The sequence below is a fragment of the Fistularia commersonii genome, chromosome 1 (genome assembly GCF_037954325.1).
Source record: "Fistularia commersonii isolate RoL2024-O1a breed Wild chromosome 1, RoL_Fcom_v1.0, whole genome shotgun sequence".
NCBI classification, from domain to species: domain Eukaryota; kingdom Metazoa; phylum Chordata; class Actinopteri; order Syngnathiformes; family Fistulariidae; genus Fistularia; species Fistularia commersonii.
Genome location: NC_141284.1, coordinates 15,373,258 through 15,391,144, shown reverse-complemented (window position 1 = coordinate 15,391,144; position 17,887 = coordinate 15,373,258). Strand labels below are relative to the sequence as shown.

General features: G+C 46.4%; 2 protein-coding genes across 2 annotated transcripts; both read left to right on the top strand.

Annotated features, from left to right (window-relative positions):
• Positions 1-875: 875 nt before the first annotated feature.
• On the top strand, positions 876-10,688 carry sec23a (Sec23 homolog A, coat complex II component). Its single transcript, XM_086150431.1, has 20 exons — positions 876-1,100; positions 2,434-2,676; positions 3,020-3,077; positions 3,169-3,255; positions 3,360-3,596; positions 3,809-3,885; positions 4,030-4,174; positions 4,462-4,620; positions 4,720-4,835; positions 5,127-5,250; positions 5,334-5,414; positions 5,511-5,600; positions 8,281-8,387; positions 8,667-8,820; positions 8,901-8,978; positions 9,092-9,253; positions 9,334-9,420; positions 9,561-9,716; positions 9,808-9,873; positions 9,954-10,688. Exons 2-20 carry the CDS (start codon positions 2,456-2,458, stop codon positions 10,041-10,043), a joined length of 2,295 nt encoding a protein of 764 aa, XP_086006557.1. The 5' UTR covers positions 876-1,100; positions 2,434-2,455; the 3' UTR covers positions 10,044-10,688.
• A 1,645-nt stretch (positions 10,689-12,333) lies between these two features.
• Positions 12,334-15,644, top strand: clec14a (C-type lectin domain containing 14A). The gene is made up of 2 exons (XM_086150439.1): positions 12,334-12,434; positions 13,305-15,644. The coding sequence occupies exon 2, from the start codon at positions 13,327-13,329 to the stop codon at positions 14,533-14,535; it is 1,209 nt and encodes a 402-aa protein (XP_086006565.1). The 5' UTR covers positions 12,334-12,434; positions 13,305-13,326; the 3' UTR covers positions 14,536-15,644.
• The last annotated feature ends 2,243 nt before the right edge of the window (positions 15,645-17,887 follow it).

The window sequence follows — 17,887 nt, the reverse complement described above, 5'->3', positions numbered from 1 at the left end:
CCCCACAGCAAAAACATGTTAAAGGTCCATTGGAGACTCTTCAATAGCTTTCCATGTGACTGGTTGTATACCGGGGTACGGTGATCGATAGATCCGTGCTTCACGCCCAGTGGCACATGTGCAGGATAAGCGGTGTAGATGATGGATGAATGAATGAATGAATGAATGAATGAATGCTTTTACAATCCAGTTTTCCCGTTTGGCGTAATGACGCCATCAAATTTGAATGCAAGCATGAGTTAAATTCCTCTGCGCTGGGTGAGGCTCAAAGATCCTACTCATAATATGATGTGTCACTCCAACATATTGCGAAGGCATTATGAAAACCATGACGGCCATAGGAATGAAATAGAGCTTTAAAAACATGTTCTTGTTAAGTTGTAATTTAAAATCAAATGTTTTTTTAAACCTGTTCTTGTTAAGTTGCGATTTAAAACCAAATGGTTTTTTCCCCCAATCAATACCGTTTGTTATTTCTCCCCAAACGGTATGTAACGGAGTCAGTCAACTTGGGTTATTCAAATGTTCTCAGATAATTTTCCTCTCTCTATCTCATTTGAACTATTTTTTTTCCCGTTTATACGTTGTATATTTACACGTCCTTTAAAAAAACAAAAAAAAACTTGTGAGTGAATCAAAAATTACAAAAACGATGTAATTTAATATTAATTTTATTGTTTGGTTTTTTTTTGTACATCTGAAGCAGATCAAAAACAATATTGATTATTTACACAGATGCAGAACTTAATCGGTGAAAGGGGAAATTCTGCGTTTTAGGGATCGAGTTGATGTAATGGTTCCCTGAAAATGATCAGAGTGAGACGTCTGTCGTATCTCCTTCATGGGTCTTGACGTGGCACCGGTTCGCCGCCATGTTGTTTTGCCTTGTTGTCACTGGAGAGAAGCGGCAGCGGCAGCGGCGGTGTGTCGTGAACTTGTCTGCCTGTTGTCTCACCTGGACCGGACTGAACTCTGACCCCACCGGGAACCAGCCCGCCGGCGGGGTGACGCGTCAACGCCTGACGCCACTGTTTACCTGTCGTCAGCTGTTAGCCGAGAAGCTAACCCGGTGGCTTGAGGCGAGACTCCTTGGTCTTCAGGTGAGAGTGACGCGGGAAACTACCTGCCGTGGGAGGATGATGATACACAGTACCGATCAGTCTGATCGATTATTGACTGATCTGTCAGTAGCGTCGCATTTTAACTCTCAAGAGTAAACGAGGACTTCATTCTTTTGCCAAGGTATCTGAGACAAAATGTCACTCTTGTTGTCATTGATCTAAATCAAATAATAATTATCTTTTATTAATCCCCGTGAGGAAATTCGTTCCCTGCTATGAACCCATCATGGATGAACCATGAGCAGTCGGCTGCAGTCCACCAGCACCAGGGGAGCAGTTAGGGGTTCACTTTGACAGGCGGGGAGGCACTGGGATTTGGACCCGAAATGTTGGTTTTCAAAGATGATTGCTTTACCTGTAGCGCCATGACAACCCCTGTGTGACATTCTAGGGTGTGTGCGCGCCCGGGGTGATAAGGATCGCACCTCCCGAACGCAAGGGAGAGGAACCTCTCTTTGAAATGTAAATAACTGTCACAGTGATGGATCTTCTCAGCCAGGCAGGAGTGCAACCTTGACGATGTCTGAGTTTAAATTTGAAATCCCAAAGATTAGCTCTGGCGCCCCCACTGTATCTCAGAATGCTCTCGGCCCTTTCGATCTAAGAGGGACCGATTCGGACTTGGTAAAATAAGCAGAGGAGAAACACCATCATGCTCAGGTACTACATTGTTCCTGGTCCAAAAGTCAAGGTTACATTAATCTTGTCCACATTGTCCCCAAATCAAGCAAGCCCGGTTGCGAGGAGATCAGTTACCGCCGCCCACGGAAGTCTATTGTGTGATCAACACATTTGAAGCCTTTCAACATTTTTCCTCAACAACCTACGATTCACGGAGTCGTCAGTCTCCGATCCAGATAGCCATAGAGTCTCAACTCTGTTGTCAGGCAGCGTCGCCACGCTGCAAAGTCATTGATCACCTATGATAACAAGTGGAATACCCAGTGGTTAATAGCTAAAGTCAGCCAACTGGAAATTTGATTAATGAGTGGCCTGATGAGGGGGCTGTCTCTATATTCAGAGGAGGCCATCGCATACTCCCACTCTTTATAACTTCACTTGGGATGCTGAGCTCGGTAAAGTTAGGTCATCTCTGAGCAGAAACCAGTGCAAAGTGAGCGGTGTGTTTGAGGGCACGCGGCAGCGCTTAGGAGGTCCAACGAGGTTCTGGTCGCACTTCCAGGATCCTTTTTTTCCATCAAGCAGTTGGACGTTTTCTTAGTCTGTGCTTGAAACTAAATTTCAACTATTTAAAAAAAAAGGTTGTTTTTACTTCCATGCCAATGAAGCTGTCTGAAATCTCTCTTTTCAGTTCCTTGTCTCACACCATTGCCATGGCGACCTTCCCAGAGTATATTGCTCAGAATGAGGATCGGGATGGCGTGCGCTTCAGCTGGAACGTGTGGCCGTCTAGCCGTCTGGAGGCGACCCGCATGGTGGTGCCGGTGGCGACGCTCTTCACGCCGCTGAAGGAGCGACCTGACCTGCCGCCCATCCAGTATGAGCCAGTTCTCTGCAGCCGAGCCACGTGCCGCGCTGTCCTCAACCCGCTGTGGTACGCGTCCCATGACCACACATATCTATGATGCGGCATGTGCATGAATCAAGTTAAACACCAGGATAAACCTTTTCAATGTTAGTGCAACACCTGTGACACCTGAGAGTGTTACATGTGTATTACACCTTTGTTAGACCTTAATAGCAATGACAGTGACATCTGTGCAACAACAGCAAACCATTAACACTTGCATAAGAGGATGAGAATTGAAAGAAAACCAGAGAACGGCCGTCAAATGAGAAGAAAAGATGCCTTTTAAATGTGGTTCACTGACAGTCCACGTCCTTGGACTTGAATTAAATGCTCGATGAAAGCGTGATGTTACTCCCGTGTTCTGCAGCCAGGTGGACTACCGAGCCAAGCTGTGGGCCTGTAACTTCTGCTATCAGAGGAACCAGGTGAGCACTTTCTTTGTTCACTTACAAGCCAGGGCTAAGCTGAACTTATGGCCCGCTCGTCTTCAGCTCTTATGCGATCTGTCATTCGCAGTTCCCCCCATCTTATGCGGGAATTTCCGAGGTGAACCAGCCGGCGGAGCTGTTGCCCCAGTACTCCACCATCGAGTATGTGGTCCAGGTGAGATGATGGACAGCGGTAATCATCTTGAAACAAGAAGATTATTAAGAAAAGGTTTGAATTGAAAATGTACGTTCTTCATGTTATCTGGCTCCTGTCCTCAGCGTGGACCCCAGATGCCGCTGGTTTTCCTTTACGTGGTGGATACCTGCATGGAGGATGATGATCTGCAGGCCCTAAAGGAGTCCCTGCAGATGTCTCTGTCCCTGTTGCCCCCCACCACACTGGTGGGGCTCATTACGTTCGGACGCATGGTGCAGGTGCACGAGCTGGGCTGTGAGGGTATCTCCAAGAGCTATGTCTTCCGGGGCACCAAGGACTTGAGCGCCAAGCAGCTGCAGGTATATAATGGAACTGATTCACCTTGCGTTGGTCTCTAAACCGAGACCCAGATCCCCGCAGAAGGTCCAGAGTCCTCAATTTCCATAAGAATCAACCACCCATTTTTGTTTTCCTCTGATTGGATCATCCTGGTCATGTGGTCAGTTCAAGCGGTTCGTCTGCTCAGTCCTAATGTCTCTTAATGCTAACATGTTGCACCTTCATTCTTCAGGAGATGCTCGGTCTCTCCAAACCCGTTGCCTCTCAGGGACGAGGTCCTCAGACTGCACAGCAGCCTTTGTCCAACAGGTGCATACACACACGCACACACGCACACACACACACACACACACACACACACACACACACACACTAACACACTATTCTGGATCATCTGACAGGGGCTTTAAGACCAGAATGCTCTGTTTGATGAATGCCTTTTTGTCTGAGCAGGTTCTTGCAGCCAGTGCAAAAGATAGACATGAACCTGACTGACCTTCTGGGGGAGCTACAGCGGGACCCCTGGCCTGTTACTCAGGGAAAGAGACCTCTGCGCTCGCTGGGTGTCGCCATGTCCATCGCTGTCGGCCTCCTAGAGGTGAGGTTCTTTTAGCAGGAGCTGGTCCGGCTAACAGGGTTCCTCCTATTCTGAAGCTCAGTGAGTCAAACTGAATGTCAACCCTCCCCCCCAGTCTTTTTTGTTTAAAACCTGTGTTCCAGTCAGGAGGTCAGAGCTGGTTCTGATTATTATAAGGCAGACTCCTCTCACCCGAGTCTTGGAATCTGTAGGAGCTCCTGAAGCTTATACGACACAAAGACCTCGCAGCAAGAAGGAGGACCAGCTAAGATGAGGTGGCTGACTGATGTCCTTTGTTTAACACACAGTGCACATTCCCCAACACGGGTGCTCGTATCATGACCTTTATTGGCGGCCCGGCGACACAAGGTCCAGGGATGGTGGTGGGAGACGAGCTGAAGACCCCCATCCGATCTTGGCACGACATTGAGAAGGACAACGCCAAGTTCGTGAAGAAGGCGACAAAGGTGTGGCATTATCGTTGAGTCTCTTGACAAGATTCAATCTGTTACCAAAGTTTTGGGGTTAGAGTTCACAAGTTCGTGTGTGTTTTTGTGTGTGTGTAGCACTATGAGTCGCTGGCTAACAGGGCATCCACTAATGGTCACATCATCGACATCTATGCCTGTGCCCTCGACCAGACCGGCCTCTTGGAGATGAAGTGCTGTGCCAACTATACCGGGTACTCACAACCAGACACACTTACAAACCTACCGCCAAATATCCTTCGGCCTGAAATGGCACAATACGGGACATCTTTTGATTTCCTTTTCTTCTTCTGCTTAACACAATGAGGAAAGTGTCTTTGCTTCTTTTTGATTCTGGACATTAACTGATTAACTGATAAAAATTGAATGTAAAACAGTTCACACAGCTTCAATTTTGACTGACAGTCTTGTCTGTGTTTGTGTGTACGTGCATGTGTGTGTGTGTGTGTGTGTGTGTGTGTGTGTGTGTGTGCGTGCGCGCACAGAGGCTACATGGTGATGGCTGACTCCTTCAATACGTCACTGTTCAAACAAACCTTCCAGAGAGTTTTCACTAAAGACGTCCAAGGTTCCTTCAAGATGGCCTTCGTTGCTACACTGGAGGTCAAGGTAATCGGCAAAAGCTACCGCTACAGTGTCCTAACCCCCTCGTAGACCACACCCCCTCTCATCAACAACTTAATCTGTTGTAGACGTCCAGAGAGATCAAGGTGTCCGGTGCCATTGGGCCCTGTGTGTCCCTGAACGCTAAAGGACCCAGTGTTTCTGAGAATGTATGCACAGCTGAACTTGACTCACACACACTCGAACATGGCGGTCTTTGTCTGGGTTCAGGATTTTAGTCATGCCTGTTTTAATGTACGCCGCAGGAGATTGGGACCGGAGGAACTTGTCAGTGGAAGATCTGCGGTTTGGATCCAACCACCACGTTGGCGCTCTACTTCGAGGTGGTCAACCAGGTAGGAACCCCTGAGCTTCGACCTTTGCAGTTCTGATATCAGTGTGGAATAACGCACCACAGAAAACAACACAAGGTTTAAGGCAATTGTTTTATTATTTTATCGGTCGCACATTGTGACATCATCAGCCTCCAAGTCTGGAGTAATGTCTTCAGACCTTGCATAATTTAAAAATCTGTTTCATTTGTACAAAATGGAATTTCTTCAGTGGTGAATACGTTTCACGGTTTGATGTCTGTCCCTCAGTAACCAAACTAGAAACAGCCAACCAGTGCTCGCTCTTGCTACCGGAGCTCACATCACATTCCTAGTATTTTGCAGGGCACTCATTGTGACAAAGCCAAATTTCCCTCACCCAAATTTTGAGGCGCTTCCACCAATCAGATGATGTGCGTTGGCTGAAATGTGTCAGCTCTGGGTCAATTTACGTCTGGATCCCACAGCATAGATTTCTTGGCCCAAGTAAGGAGGAACATGAAGGTTGGATCATTAAATAGTAGACCACATGTGTCCGGGCGGTGGTGATCAGAGCGGTATTGATGTTGTTCTCAGGGGTCCAGGCGGGTACGTCGTCATTCTGCTGCCTGGGTTATCGGTGGAATGATGGTCCGGATGGTGGTCCGAGCTTTGTGGACGGTTCTCTGGAGGCTTGTCCAAACAAGGATGTGTCAACTTGCTAAGGCTTCTCCACAGCGCTGCTCTGTACCTCCTGGAAACAGATGGAGACCCTCAGATGGGGACCGTCGTGTTTAATCCATGATAACAACCTGCCGTCGGACTTACCCCTGTGTCATACAGGTGATCCAGGGGTTTAGGGCGGTACTGGTCAGAACCAGCCAGATGGAGAAGGTTGACACCCCGGTTGGAACCTGCTGGTTACTGAGCGTCTCGTATAGACAAACTGAGGTGTGAGGCAGCCAGCACACCAGCAGAGTGACTGCAGATAGAAATCACATGACCGCATCTCAACAACCATAGTTCGCAGACACAGCTAACACAGGAAACCAAAGATCAGGAGAAGGAGTAGCTCTCCAGGGACAGGAGGGAATATAGCAGAGGGACGATGTCCAGAAGTAAAGAGTCCTGGACTCACCTGAGATCGTCACCATGGCGGCGGCGCTACGGAGGTAGTTGTTGGCGGGAATATAGAAGCAGTGCAGCTCATTGCACCTGAAGGTGCCTCTCCTAGCCTGTTTCCGGGCGACTGAGATGATGTAACCGTACAGCGAGCACACAGTCAGGATCGGAGCCATGATGCCCACGAGCGTCCAAAGTACCACAAAGTACCTGTTGTTGGGCGTGAAACTCGGGCAACAGAGGAACCGTGACTCGCTGTAGGCGTAGCTACCGAAACCCAACAGGGGCAGGACGGCGCTGCCCAGGCTAAAGGACCAGACTAGAACCAGGACCACCCGGCATCGCCCTGCCGTCCAGATGCGGTGGTAGCTCAAGGCAAAGCACATCTCGGTGAACTTATCAACCGTGGCCCAGGTTAGAGAGTGGATGGAGGACGTCTGCAGGAGGAGAAGCAGGAAACCAGTGCCCTGACACATGTAGCCCGTGCTGGGGAAGCCGTTTGGCTGCACCAGGCTGTTGTGCACTCCGAAGGGGATGGCAGAAAGCGCCAGGACCAGGTCGCTTAGACTGAAGCTGAGAGTCAGACCCAGCGTGTCGGCCCACAGGTCCTTGTTGACGAGCAAAACCAGCAAGAGAACCAGGTTCCCGCCGATTGCCGCTATGCTTGACATGACCATCAGAGCAGTGAACAGCAGCCGCAGAGTTTCCCCCATGTTCAGACTGGCTCACAGCTCAGGAGACACCGCCATGACATCACCACAAGGAATCTTGTAATTCTCCACAGGACGTGTTGTCACCCTCTTCAGTCTTGAAAAAAACTGCCCAACTGAGCTTTTATTGGGAAAATCCACCAGACTGGCCAGCTGACTTTTTTTTTAACTCCCAACAACATATAGTGGAACTTACTCCTCCAATTGGACCAGATGTTGGGACCAATCAGGTCACATCTTCCAGCTCCTGCTCGTCTCACCTCCTTCTCAGACCTCTTTTCCGTCAGACCGGCTTGATGTCTTCGGCTACGAACAATGTAGATCCAACAGAGCGAAGGTCAACGTTCACCCTCTTACCTTGTTCCTAGATTTGGTCCTAGACCTTCGGAGTCTCCACATCAGTGCTAGTAGCAAGAGCTAAGGCGTATCCTCTCTTTTTGTATGTTTGTGTGTGTGTGTGTGTGGTTGTGCACATGCGCACTTGTACACACACTTGTGTGGATCTCCGGAGACTATGTTGCTGTGGTAAACCTGTCAGTCACCTACTGTGATGATGGGACTTAGGGCCAACGGCAATCTTCTGCATGTGTGTTTGTGCGTATCACACAGCTTGGCCCTGGTAATGACAGGTGTCTAGGAGTGTCATCGTCACGCTCACCAAACTGTTTTTCACCCAGGTTTTACTTGATTTAGCTCCCATGTTCGCTGTGGTTTGGCTATCGTTACCCCATTTAATCAGCCAGTTACTTGGAAGGAGATCTCTCGGATCTAGAGATGCCAGTCCAACTCAGGTGGTCATTTTCGCCGTCACCAGACGAGGCGGCGGCCACAACGGGGCAGACGAGCACCTTTTCTTCCGAGGTTGATTTGTGTTTATTCTGTGTGTGCCGCAGCACAACGCACCTATTCCTCAGGGGGGCCGAGGAGCTCTGCAGTTCGTCACCCAGTACCAGCACTCTTCGGGACAGAGACGCATCCGGGTCTCCACAATCGCCAGAAAGTCAGTCCCTCAGCCTCTCTCTTGCCCTGTACTTTCTAAAAGCAAAGTCCAGCTGGTTTCACTCTGTTCATTAGCTTGTTTTTCTCAGCTCAGTCACAAATTCTTGGTCAGCTCTCGTCCGATTGGAAAATCTGCAAAGGGAGAAAATACAATGGAGATATTTTTTTTTACCACAACCAATAAGTTATCAATTTGACACAGTTTAGAAAACAATATGTCATCGATGACTGATAAGTGAAAGGCGATGCTATATTGACTGTGTGATGTCCTGTCCGTCAGCTGGGCCGACGCACAGACACAAATCCAGAACATCGCGGCATCCTTCGATCAGGAGGCAGCAGCCATTTTGATGGCGAGGCTGGCGGTGTACCGGGCGGAGACAGAGGAGGGGCCGGATGTCCTGCGCTGGCTGGACAGACAGCTGATCAGGCTGGTGAGGGGCTGATTATTGATTATTGATGGTGCAGGTTTTAAAGCCCACACCGCTGATGGAAACTTTGCTCGACCCTCCAGTGTCAGAAGTTTGGAGATTATCACAAAGACGACCCGAACTCCTTCAGGTTCTCTGAAACCTTCTCTCTCTACCCTCAGGTCAGCCACATCCCATGACACTCTGGCGCCCCCATTTCTAAGGACGCGCTGTCATTTCTTGCTCTATCGGTAATATGTTAATTACAACTGCATTTGTGTGTGTGTGTTGCCAGTTCATGTTCCACCTGAGACGTTCTCCGTTCCTTCAAGTCTTTAACAACAGTCCAGATGAAAGTTCTTATTACCGTCATCAATTCAACAGACACGACCTGACGCAAGCCCTGATCATGATCCAGCCCGTCCTCTACGCCTATTCCTTTAATGGCCCCCCAGAGGTGACACATACACACACCCAAAAGATACCAAAAACTGGAAATTGATCAGCGGCAGGTGATTGATTATTGGTGTGTTTCAGCCGGTTCTGTTGGACAGTAGCAGCATCCTTCCAGACCGAATCCTGCTGATGGACACCTTCTTCCAGATCCTCATCTACCATGGAGAGGTAGATAAACGGAGGGGGTGTTTATCCTCCTAATAAACACTTGACTACCACGTCATGTCAAGTCACAAGACACGGGACAGCTTGTTTTAACTTACAAACGTTTAAAGGCGCTACCCCGACCAATAACTTGTGCTTGTCAGACGGTGGCTCAGTGGAGGAAGGCCGGTTACCAGGACATGCCAGAGTACGAGAACTTTAAGCACCTTCTCCAGGCACCGGTGGACGACGCTCAGGAGCTGCTTCACACTCGTTTTCCCATGCCCAGATACGTGGACACGGAGCACGGGGGCAGCCAGGTGGAGGCCACGCGCACACATCCAGATGTTCACTCACACACGCTCACTCAAAAATAACACACACGTTTAATTGATATGTTATGACCCCCAGGCTCGTTTCCTGCTGTCCAAAGTGAACCCCTCGCAGACCCACAACAACATGTACGCCTGGGGACAGGTAAGACCTTTGACCACAAGCGATTGATTTCACATTGACGACTGACCCTCCGACACCTCGTCCCTCTTCTCTAATCTCAGGAGTCCGGAGCTCCAATCTTGACTGATGACGTCAGCCTACAGGTCTTCATGGACCACCTGAAGAAGCTTGCAGTTTCTAGCGCCGCCTGAACTATTATTATATGCCCCTGACCTTCCCTGACCCTCCCTGACTCCAGACCTTCTCTGATGTTCCTTAACCCACCCCGACCTTCCCTGACCTTCCCTGACCTTCCCTGACCATCGACATTTCAAATTCTCGACCTCTTACAACGTTTTTGTGACCTTCTCAAGCATCAAACCGCATCTGCTGCCTGACTTTTCGTGCCATTACCGTGGTTACGTCTGGCTTGTGTGAAGCCTAACCCCTGGTGGCGACCTGAGGAGCTTGTCCGATTGCTCCGGGTTAAAAGTGCACAGGCTGCTTCCTGTCCCTGTCACATGACCTCCGAGGGTGTCAGGTGACCCCACCAGGTCTCACGAGACCACTAAAAAAAAATCATTGTTAGTGTTTCAGAGTTTAATTTCATTGATCGGTCTGATTGATTGATCAGTTGATCAGTTCATGAAATGGTGACGGAAAGGATTGTTGTAGATTAGATCTTCAGAGAACCAAAGATATTCAACATTTAGTGAGGTAGAAAGTCAAATCAATAAAGTTCTTAAGTCATTTCCTGTTGATCCACTGAACAATCAATCAAGTTCGTGCAGCTGAGTTCGCCTTCTTGTAGATCGAGTTCATATGACCTTGTGTTTATAATAAATTTCTGCTCAGGACTTCTTTTTCTATTGTGTCAGTGAACTGGATGCAGCACCGCTTGTTGGGATGCCGTCGGGCGTCACATCAGCAGTAACCCGTTGTCACTGATCACCGTGGAACCTCAGCTCCCCCGCTCACACAGCATGTTGGCTAACATCACCTGACACGCTGATGATTTTTCACATGAAATAGAAAGCCGTTGAAAGAATGGGGGTGATAGTGACTGTCATGACACCTTAAGGTTAAAGGGATCATTCCAGCTTTGTTTTCCATGAGAGCTGTGGTTCTACAAACATTGATAAACATTTCTGCAGCCAAGGACACACCGCGTGCCTATATACAGAAATAACAGTGAACTGCTTGTTGACCATATTTGTTTGCCCGGTGTTCAGTTTGCCCGGAGTTCAGTTTGTAAAACAACCACGTGTTCTGTGATCCCTCATCAGACGCGGTGGTTTAACGTGACCCCGGTCTTTAAAAACCACTGGGTTATCATTTGATCGATCATCACGTCATCAATGTGAACACTGATCAGTGTGTCCCCAGCCGGAGATGTCTTGAATGACGTTGCTTTTTGCCGCTTTCATGTCTCCATTAAACCTCCAAAATAGAGTCTGTCATCCGGACATCATCAATAAATCACACAGCTAGACTGACGGCGTTACTGTGACAACATCCGACTTAACCCTGGCTCCACCCCTCCAAGAAATGCAACTTCCTGCCATTTATGCATTTCCCCAGGATGCAGGAAGTATCTGGCTCACCATGACGACCATTGTTATTGAGTCAGACAGTTGGTTCACATTTCCACTGTTTGTTCAGATAGAACAATTTGTGTGTGTGTGTGTGTGTGTGTGTGTATAAATGTGAGTCAGTATGCTTCTGAGTATATGTGCCCCGATGTGTGTCTTCCTGTCCGAGATCAGTGTTTACATTTTTTTAACAAAAATCTGAAACATCTCAAGTTGAGCTGCAATCAGCCAATTACATTACAGACAAGGACAGGAAGACCAACAGATCTCTATCACTGTGTGTGTGTGTGTGTGTGTGTGTGTGTGTGTGAGAGAGAGAGAGAGAGAGAGAAAGGGTTTCAGGCCTCTTCTGGTGAAAAGACCTTGAATCTTTTCAGGAATTGTTTGGAAAACTGTTTACAACCTCGAACATTTTTTCAAAATCTTGCAAAAAGTTCCCAAATGCTCCAGGGATATTTGCTCCCATTTCAAGGAACATTTTCCAGACAGCAGAATCCACCTGGTCCAAAAGCAAGAGAGAGTTAGATTCTTAAACGTCATTCAATATTTGAATATTTTCTTTGTCAGCTTGGCTTCTTCAATAATCCCCAAGACCTCCTCGAGAACAAGGCCTCCAAACTCCGATCCAATCATAAACCCATGCAATCCCGTGGAAATAGCCATTGTTTCAATGGCGCCTTTCTCAAGGACCTAAAATCAAATCAAAACCATCTGGGGTTTTTCAGTTTTAATTCTTTGTTCTCCAGGATGCCTCGCTTTTCCATGCATTCTGGTCTAATTCTTCATGCGAGGGTCTTCGGGTTGAGATTGCGGTGGTCTGAGGGATGTTTGCAGAGCGATGTTCCTTTGCTGGAAATCAGCGCTCCCTATCAAGACAAAGCACGCTTCCTGTCCAGTGGGAAGAGGGAGGGGGTGTTGGTGGGGTGGACCTCATGTGTTAGAAAGAGAATGGGACAAACTGGCAGAGAAGGGAGGAAGTTCAGCTGGAGAGGAGGGAGTCCCTGTTAAACGGTAAGAAAACACGATTTTTAGAATTAAAGTGTCTGAGTGGGGTTGAGTCGGGGATATGTCTCCGTGACAGAGATGGGAAAACATCATTTTGTCCCTTTTTTACTGTCAGTGTCAGCGAACCACAAACTACAAAAAGTCCAGGTCAATTTCAACGTGTTTTATTTTATACTTTCCCTCTAAACGCTCAAGTTTAAATCATTTGTATTTTTGAAAATAGCAGAGTGGATATCAATTCCCGATGTGGTCATTTGAATTCGCTGGTCATTTTGTCCTTCGGGTTGAGACTCAGCAGTCAGCTGAGGAAGTTTTTGGTTACATTAACGCCAATTCAGTCGGCAGCCGTTAAATAACAGAGTTCGGGAGTAAATATAGGTATGTCTTCAGTAATCATCGTCCAGATTGTGAAAACATTATTAATCCCTCAGGTTGAGACTCAGCCGTCAGCTAAGGAAGTGGCTCATGTTGTGACCACAGCCCTTGCAATGCTGTCAGTAAACGCACCGTGTGCTGCAAACCATTGACTTCTTACTGACACAAATTCCAAGGATCGTGTTCCTGTTCAGTCTCCAACAATTTAAGTTTAAGATACACCTTGTCTGCAGGACACATTTTGGCCGCCTCCCGCAGATTAGCCCAAAAACATTAGCAGGCTGCTGTAGCTGCTGCGGAAACATCAGGCTTACGATGACATTTTTCTGATTCCGATTCTTTCCGATCGACGGTCCGACTGTCAGCTGAGATGATATCAAATGTTCTTCGGGTGAAGTCAATCTTCGTCTGAGCTTTGGGGAATTCCACGTTCCGTCAATCTTGTCAAAGATCTCACCAGAGAGAAACTATCGAGCTGATCGTCCGCTTTCTTTTCCACAGAAAAGGGGTTGAGTCAGAGAGGATGGCACCGTCGCTGTCCAGATTTTACCTTTGGACTGTCATCCTCCTCGTATCCCTGTCCGTTGGCCCCGTCCGGATGCAGAAGATCACGCTTCACCATAAGGCGCTCCAGTTCAGCCAGGCAGCACAGAAATGCAGCCCAAACGTCCTGGCCAGCCTGATAACCCAGCAGGACGTGGCTCGAGTCCTGCAGCTCATCTCGGACCTCCAGCAGCATCAGTTCACCTACTGGGTCGGTCTAAAGAAAGACAAGAACATGTGCGTGTCTCCGTTGTTGCCACTCAGGGGGTTTCAGTGGAGGGACGGCAGCAGCCAGGGGTCAGAACTGATCCGCTGGCTAGGAGAGCCGGAATCCACCTGCACCTCACTTCTCTGCGCGGCCCTGAAAGGGGAGTCCAACGGGACCGCCGTGACCACCTGGGGTCTGATCCCTGTCAGCTGCACCAACGACTACTACTTCATCTGCAAATCTATACATGGACATAAACATGAGGATGCGGAAGCCACCGCCGGACCTTCTGCGACAGAACCCGCGGCTGAGGAAATGGAACGTACTACAACGGAGCGGGCTACAACTGAAGTGAAGGTGACCGCACAAGGAACTGCCCTTCCAGAAACAACCCCTTCTGTTGTAGAGCCGGAAACAAATCAGACAGGAGAGCCTGATCTTGGACACAAGCCACACATGGGTTCGGCCTCTGACTCGTGTATCCCGCCATCGAGCTCCGAGATCCGTTCCCGGAGTTCGGTTTTGGATAACAGTAGCAGGATCCAGATCGAGTGTTGGTCCGATGTCAAGGTGGAGCTGCATTGCGCCGGACGTCCTCCGGTCTGGCGTTTGCCGGACGAGTCGCCGGCCCTCTTCCCCAAAGTCTGCTTGCCCTGCCGGCAAGGCTTCCTCAAAGACCCAGCGGGGAAGTGTGTGGACATCGATGAGTGCGAGAACACACCCTGCAAGCACACCTGCCTCAACACTGATGGCGCCTACAAGTGTATCTGCTTGGACCAAAATGGGAATTACCAAGATGAAGACTTGCAGCTCTGCGCCAATGAGCAGGAAGACACCAAAACCGGCACGACGTCGGGCATCCTGTTTCCGATACTGATCGGTGTCGCGGCCCTGGTGGTTCTGTTGGTGGTTGTCGCGGTAACGGTGAAGTGCTGTTTGATGAGGCGCTCCAAAAAAAAAGCCAATAGGCAGGGAGAGTAGATGGCCGTGCAGCGCAAAGAAGGCAAGGACTCCAATTAGAAGTTGACAAAACCAGCACGCCGACCAGTGATTGGTCACGATTGTTTGCAGCAGTGAGATCGTCATCGGAGAAAGATGTTAGCAAACATGGGAAGGGTTGGGTACCATCTACATTTCCCTTCCCTTCATCTTTTACTTGAAAGTTCATATTGGCTTTCATTACAAGTACTTTTTTATTATCTGACCCAAAAAGATGCGCTCTGGAAAATCTCACTCATTGTCATAATCTAACATCCTGGCACTGATATCACAACCTAGATTCAACCCAAAAGCACAATCAAGGCAAAGTTGGTGTCCAGATGGTATCGTCACTTATCCCTCCTTTGAATATATTATACGCATTCGATTATAACTCTGAATGTTAATGTCGACCATTGCCGGTTGCGGTTACCCAGTCGGGCCTTCTAATTTTATTTAACGCCACAAAATATCTGTCTTCCCTCGAATGACCATCTGCAGACCTCAGAAAACAACAGGTATTCCTCAGAAACATAAACAAATATGTCCGCATTAAGCCTGCAGGTCCATATTGACCACCAGCATCAGGCCAGATGGCAACGTGGTGGCAGTACATGTGCATTCACTCATAAACCTTTCGTTTATGTCTGAATTTCGTTTATTTCGTTTAAGTCCTCCGTCACCCTTAATTTGACTATTTTATCGTTAATTCATTTCAAATTGTAAATGTTTATCAGATCATTTTAATCAGCTGAGAAGCTGCACTTAGACCGAATCAAGTGCACAAAGTAATTCAGTACTATCAAGTAATCAATATTTTATTTTGACTGTAATTGATTATTATTAGGTGATTTATTTGTGAATTTTTTTGCTTTATTTTGTCTTTTCTGTCAAAGCCTTTTCGCAAGATAATGTTTTATCGGGTCCAGTAATGCAGTATTTTTTTTTATATCAAGAAAACAAAATAAAATTCAAGTCTATTTTCAAAGCCGGTTTAAAAGAAACAAAATATCCCAGATAAAATTGCCATGATCCCGTTTCTTCGGTCTGTTTTTTCAATAAATGAATCGTTGTGTTTCCTTCTCTGTTAATAAAAAAGTCTTTGAACCCCATATATGTGGTCTTTTCTTTTCCAAGGACAAATGAGATGAGACGCGTGATAAGGAATCAATTGTCCGGCTGCGAACTATGTGTCTGACTCTACCCATAACCACTTCAAAATTATGAATGACATCCACCCATCTAAGGAATTATTGAGGGTACGCTTAAATATTGAAGATAATATTTGTACCTTTTGTGAAGACAACATTGAAACCACTGACCATATATTTTTCTCATGCGAAAAAGAACAGGGCTTTTGGGCTAAAACTCAAAAATGGGTTAAAGACAATTTTCCATCGTCACCACTTTCCTTCTCAAGAGATGACATAACATTTGGTTTACTTTTAAGCGACAAAAGAGATGAATTATGTGTCAGTGTTATTTTAGGCCTGGCAAAGTTCTTCATTCACAAAAACCGAATGCAAAAGTGTTCCCCCGATTTTACATTGTTTATAAACTATTTTGAATTATATAAAAAAATCCTTAAAACTTATGGAAAAATCCAAAAACCAAAAGATATACAATTTGATGTCTGAGATTTCTTGTGAACAACCAAGTTAAATATGTTATATTCCCCTTGCTAGATTTTTTTTTATCTACTTATTTTTTATTTTATTTATCTATCTATTTGATTATTTTCTTTTACTTTCTTTTTTGTCTAGCATTAACACTGTTAACTTCTGATCACATACAGAACGAATGTCCTTATGTCCTTTGCTTCCTCATCCCCGGTTGTTTCATTGACATTCGATTCTACCTTGCCTTGTTTATTTGTACATTTGTATATTTGTTTATACTGTTTATGTTCAATTAAAAAAAAAAAAATGAGATGAGACGCGGGTTTTTCTCAGTAAACATGACAACATGATCAAATTATTTCCCTTAAAACGCCGGATGAGACAAAATCAAGCGAAAAGATCAGAATAGTCTCCTTTAGCTGCCGTAGCTGGAACTGTTTCCCCGTCCGTCTTCTTCCAATCGATCGATCATATTGATTAAGTGAGACTTTCCGATCAACGGGTGACTCAAAGAGCTGCTAAATGGATGTCAGTAACTAAAAAAGACCCGCAGGGGGCAGTGTCTGCCTGACGAACATCTTCATCTTCATCCCCCCCATCATTTTGTCTGTTTTCTTCATTCCCCTCATCTTTTTGTGTCCGGTCAAATCACATGTTTATCTGTTTATTTCTGTATTTCCCCCTCCGTCTGTATGTGTCTCTAATAATGGGATAAATAAAGTTGTTCTTATTCTTATTCTTATTCTTATTCTTATTCTTATTCTTATTCTTATTCTTATTCTTAAATATATCACTCCTCCTCATAACGCTCATAATATTCATAATAATAAGAAAAAATACAGTAATTATTAGCATAAATTAATGGCTCTAAATTACCCGTACTTTCACAAATGAAAAAGAATTACGAATAAACAGAAGGATTAAATCTTAACATATTATTGATAATGTAGTCATTTTAAAAGTAGTGATCCTTAATGTGAACAACAAACAAAATGTTATTTGTTCAAAATAACCCATATCATCATTATCAGTATCATTTATAACTAGAAAGAGGACGCCTGCTTCGTAGGACGGAACACCAAACTACATTCCCCATAACCTATCATCATCAAAAATAAAGCTATGAGTTTATTTTATTATTAACATTATTGTTAATTTGTCATCTATCATGCTTATCCTGCAGTAAGTGTAACAGGGGGCCCGGAGCTCATCCTGGCTGTCATTGGATGAGAGGCGGGTTTCACCGTGGACCGACCGGTCGATCACAGAGCCGCAAACAACAAATTCACTCTCATTCACGCATTTAACTCTTGCACGTGAAACTCTTGCACGTATTGTTGAAGAATATCCACAAAGGGAGAATATGCAAACTCCACACAGGAAGGCCTCGAGTCAGGGTTCTTCTTGCTGTGGGGGGAAGCAGAATTCACTACATCCGCGGAGGTTCTCACTCATTACATTACATTACATTACATTACAGTCATTTGGCAGACGCTTTTATCCAAAGCAACTTACAAGAAGTGCATATTCAGTCATCGAAGATCCAAAGTACCTGTAGTCGGACCACTGCAACCACTCAACCAAATAGCCATCTCAGAACCATACATACAATCATTTCATCCTAATTTTTTTTTATTTTTTATTTTTTATTTTTCCGGGGGGGGGGGGGGGGGGGGGGGGGCTAGTGGTTGGTGCAGAGGTCGTCCAAGTCGTTGTCAATTCTTGTTAAAATCTTG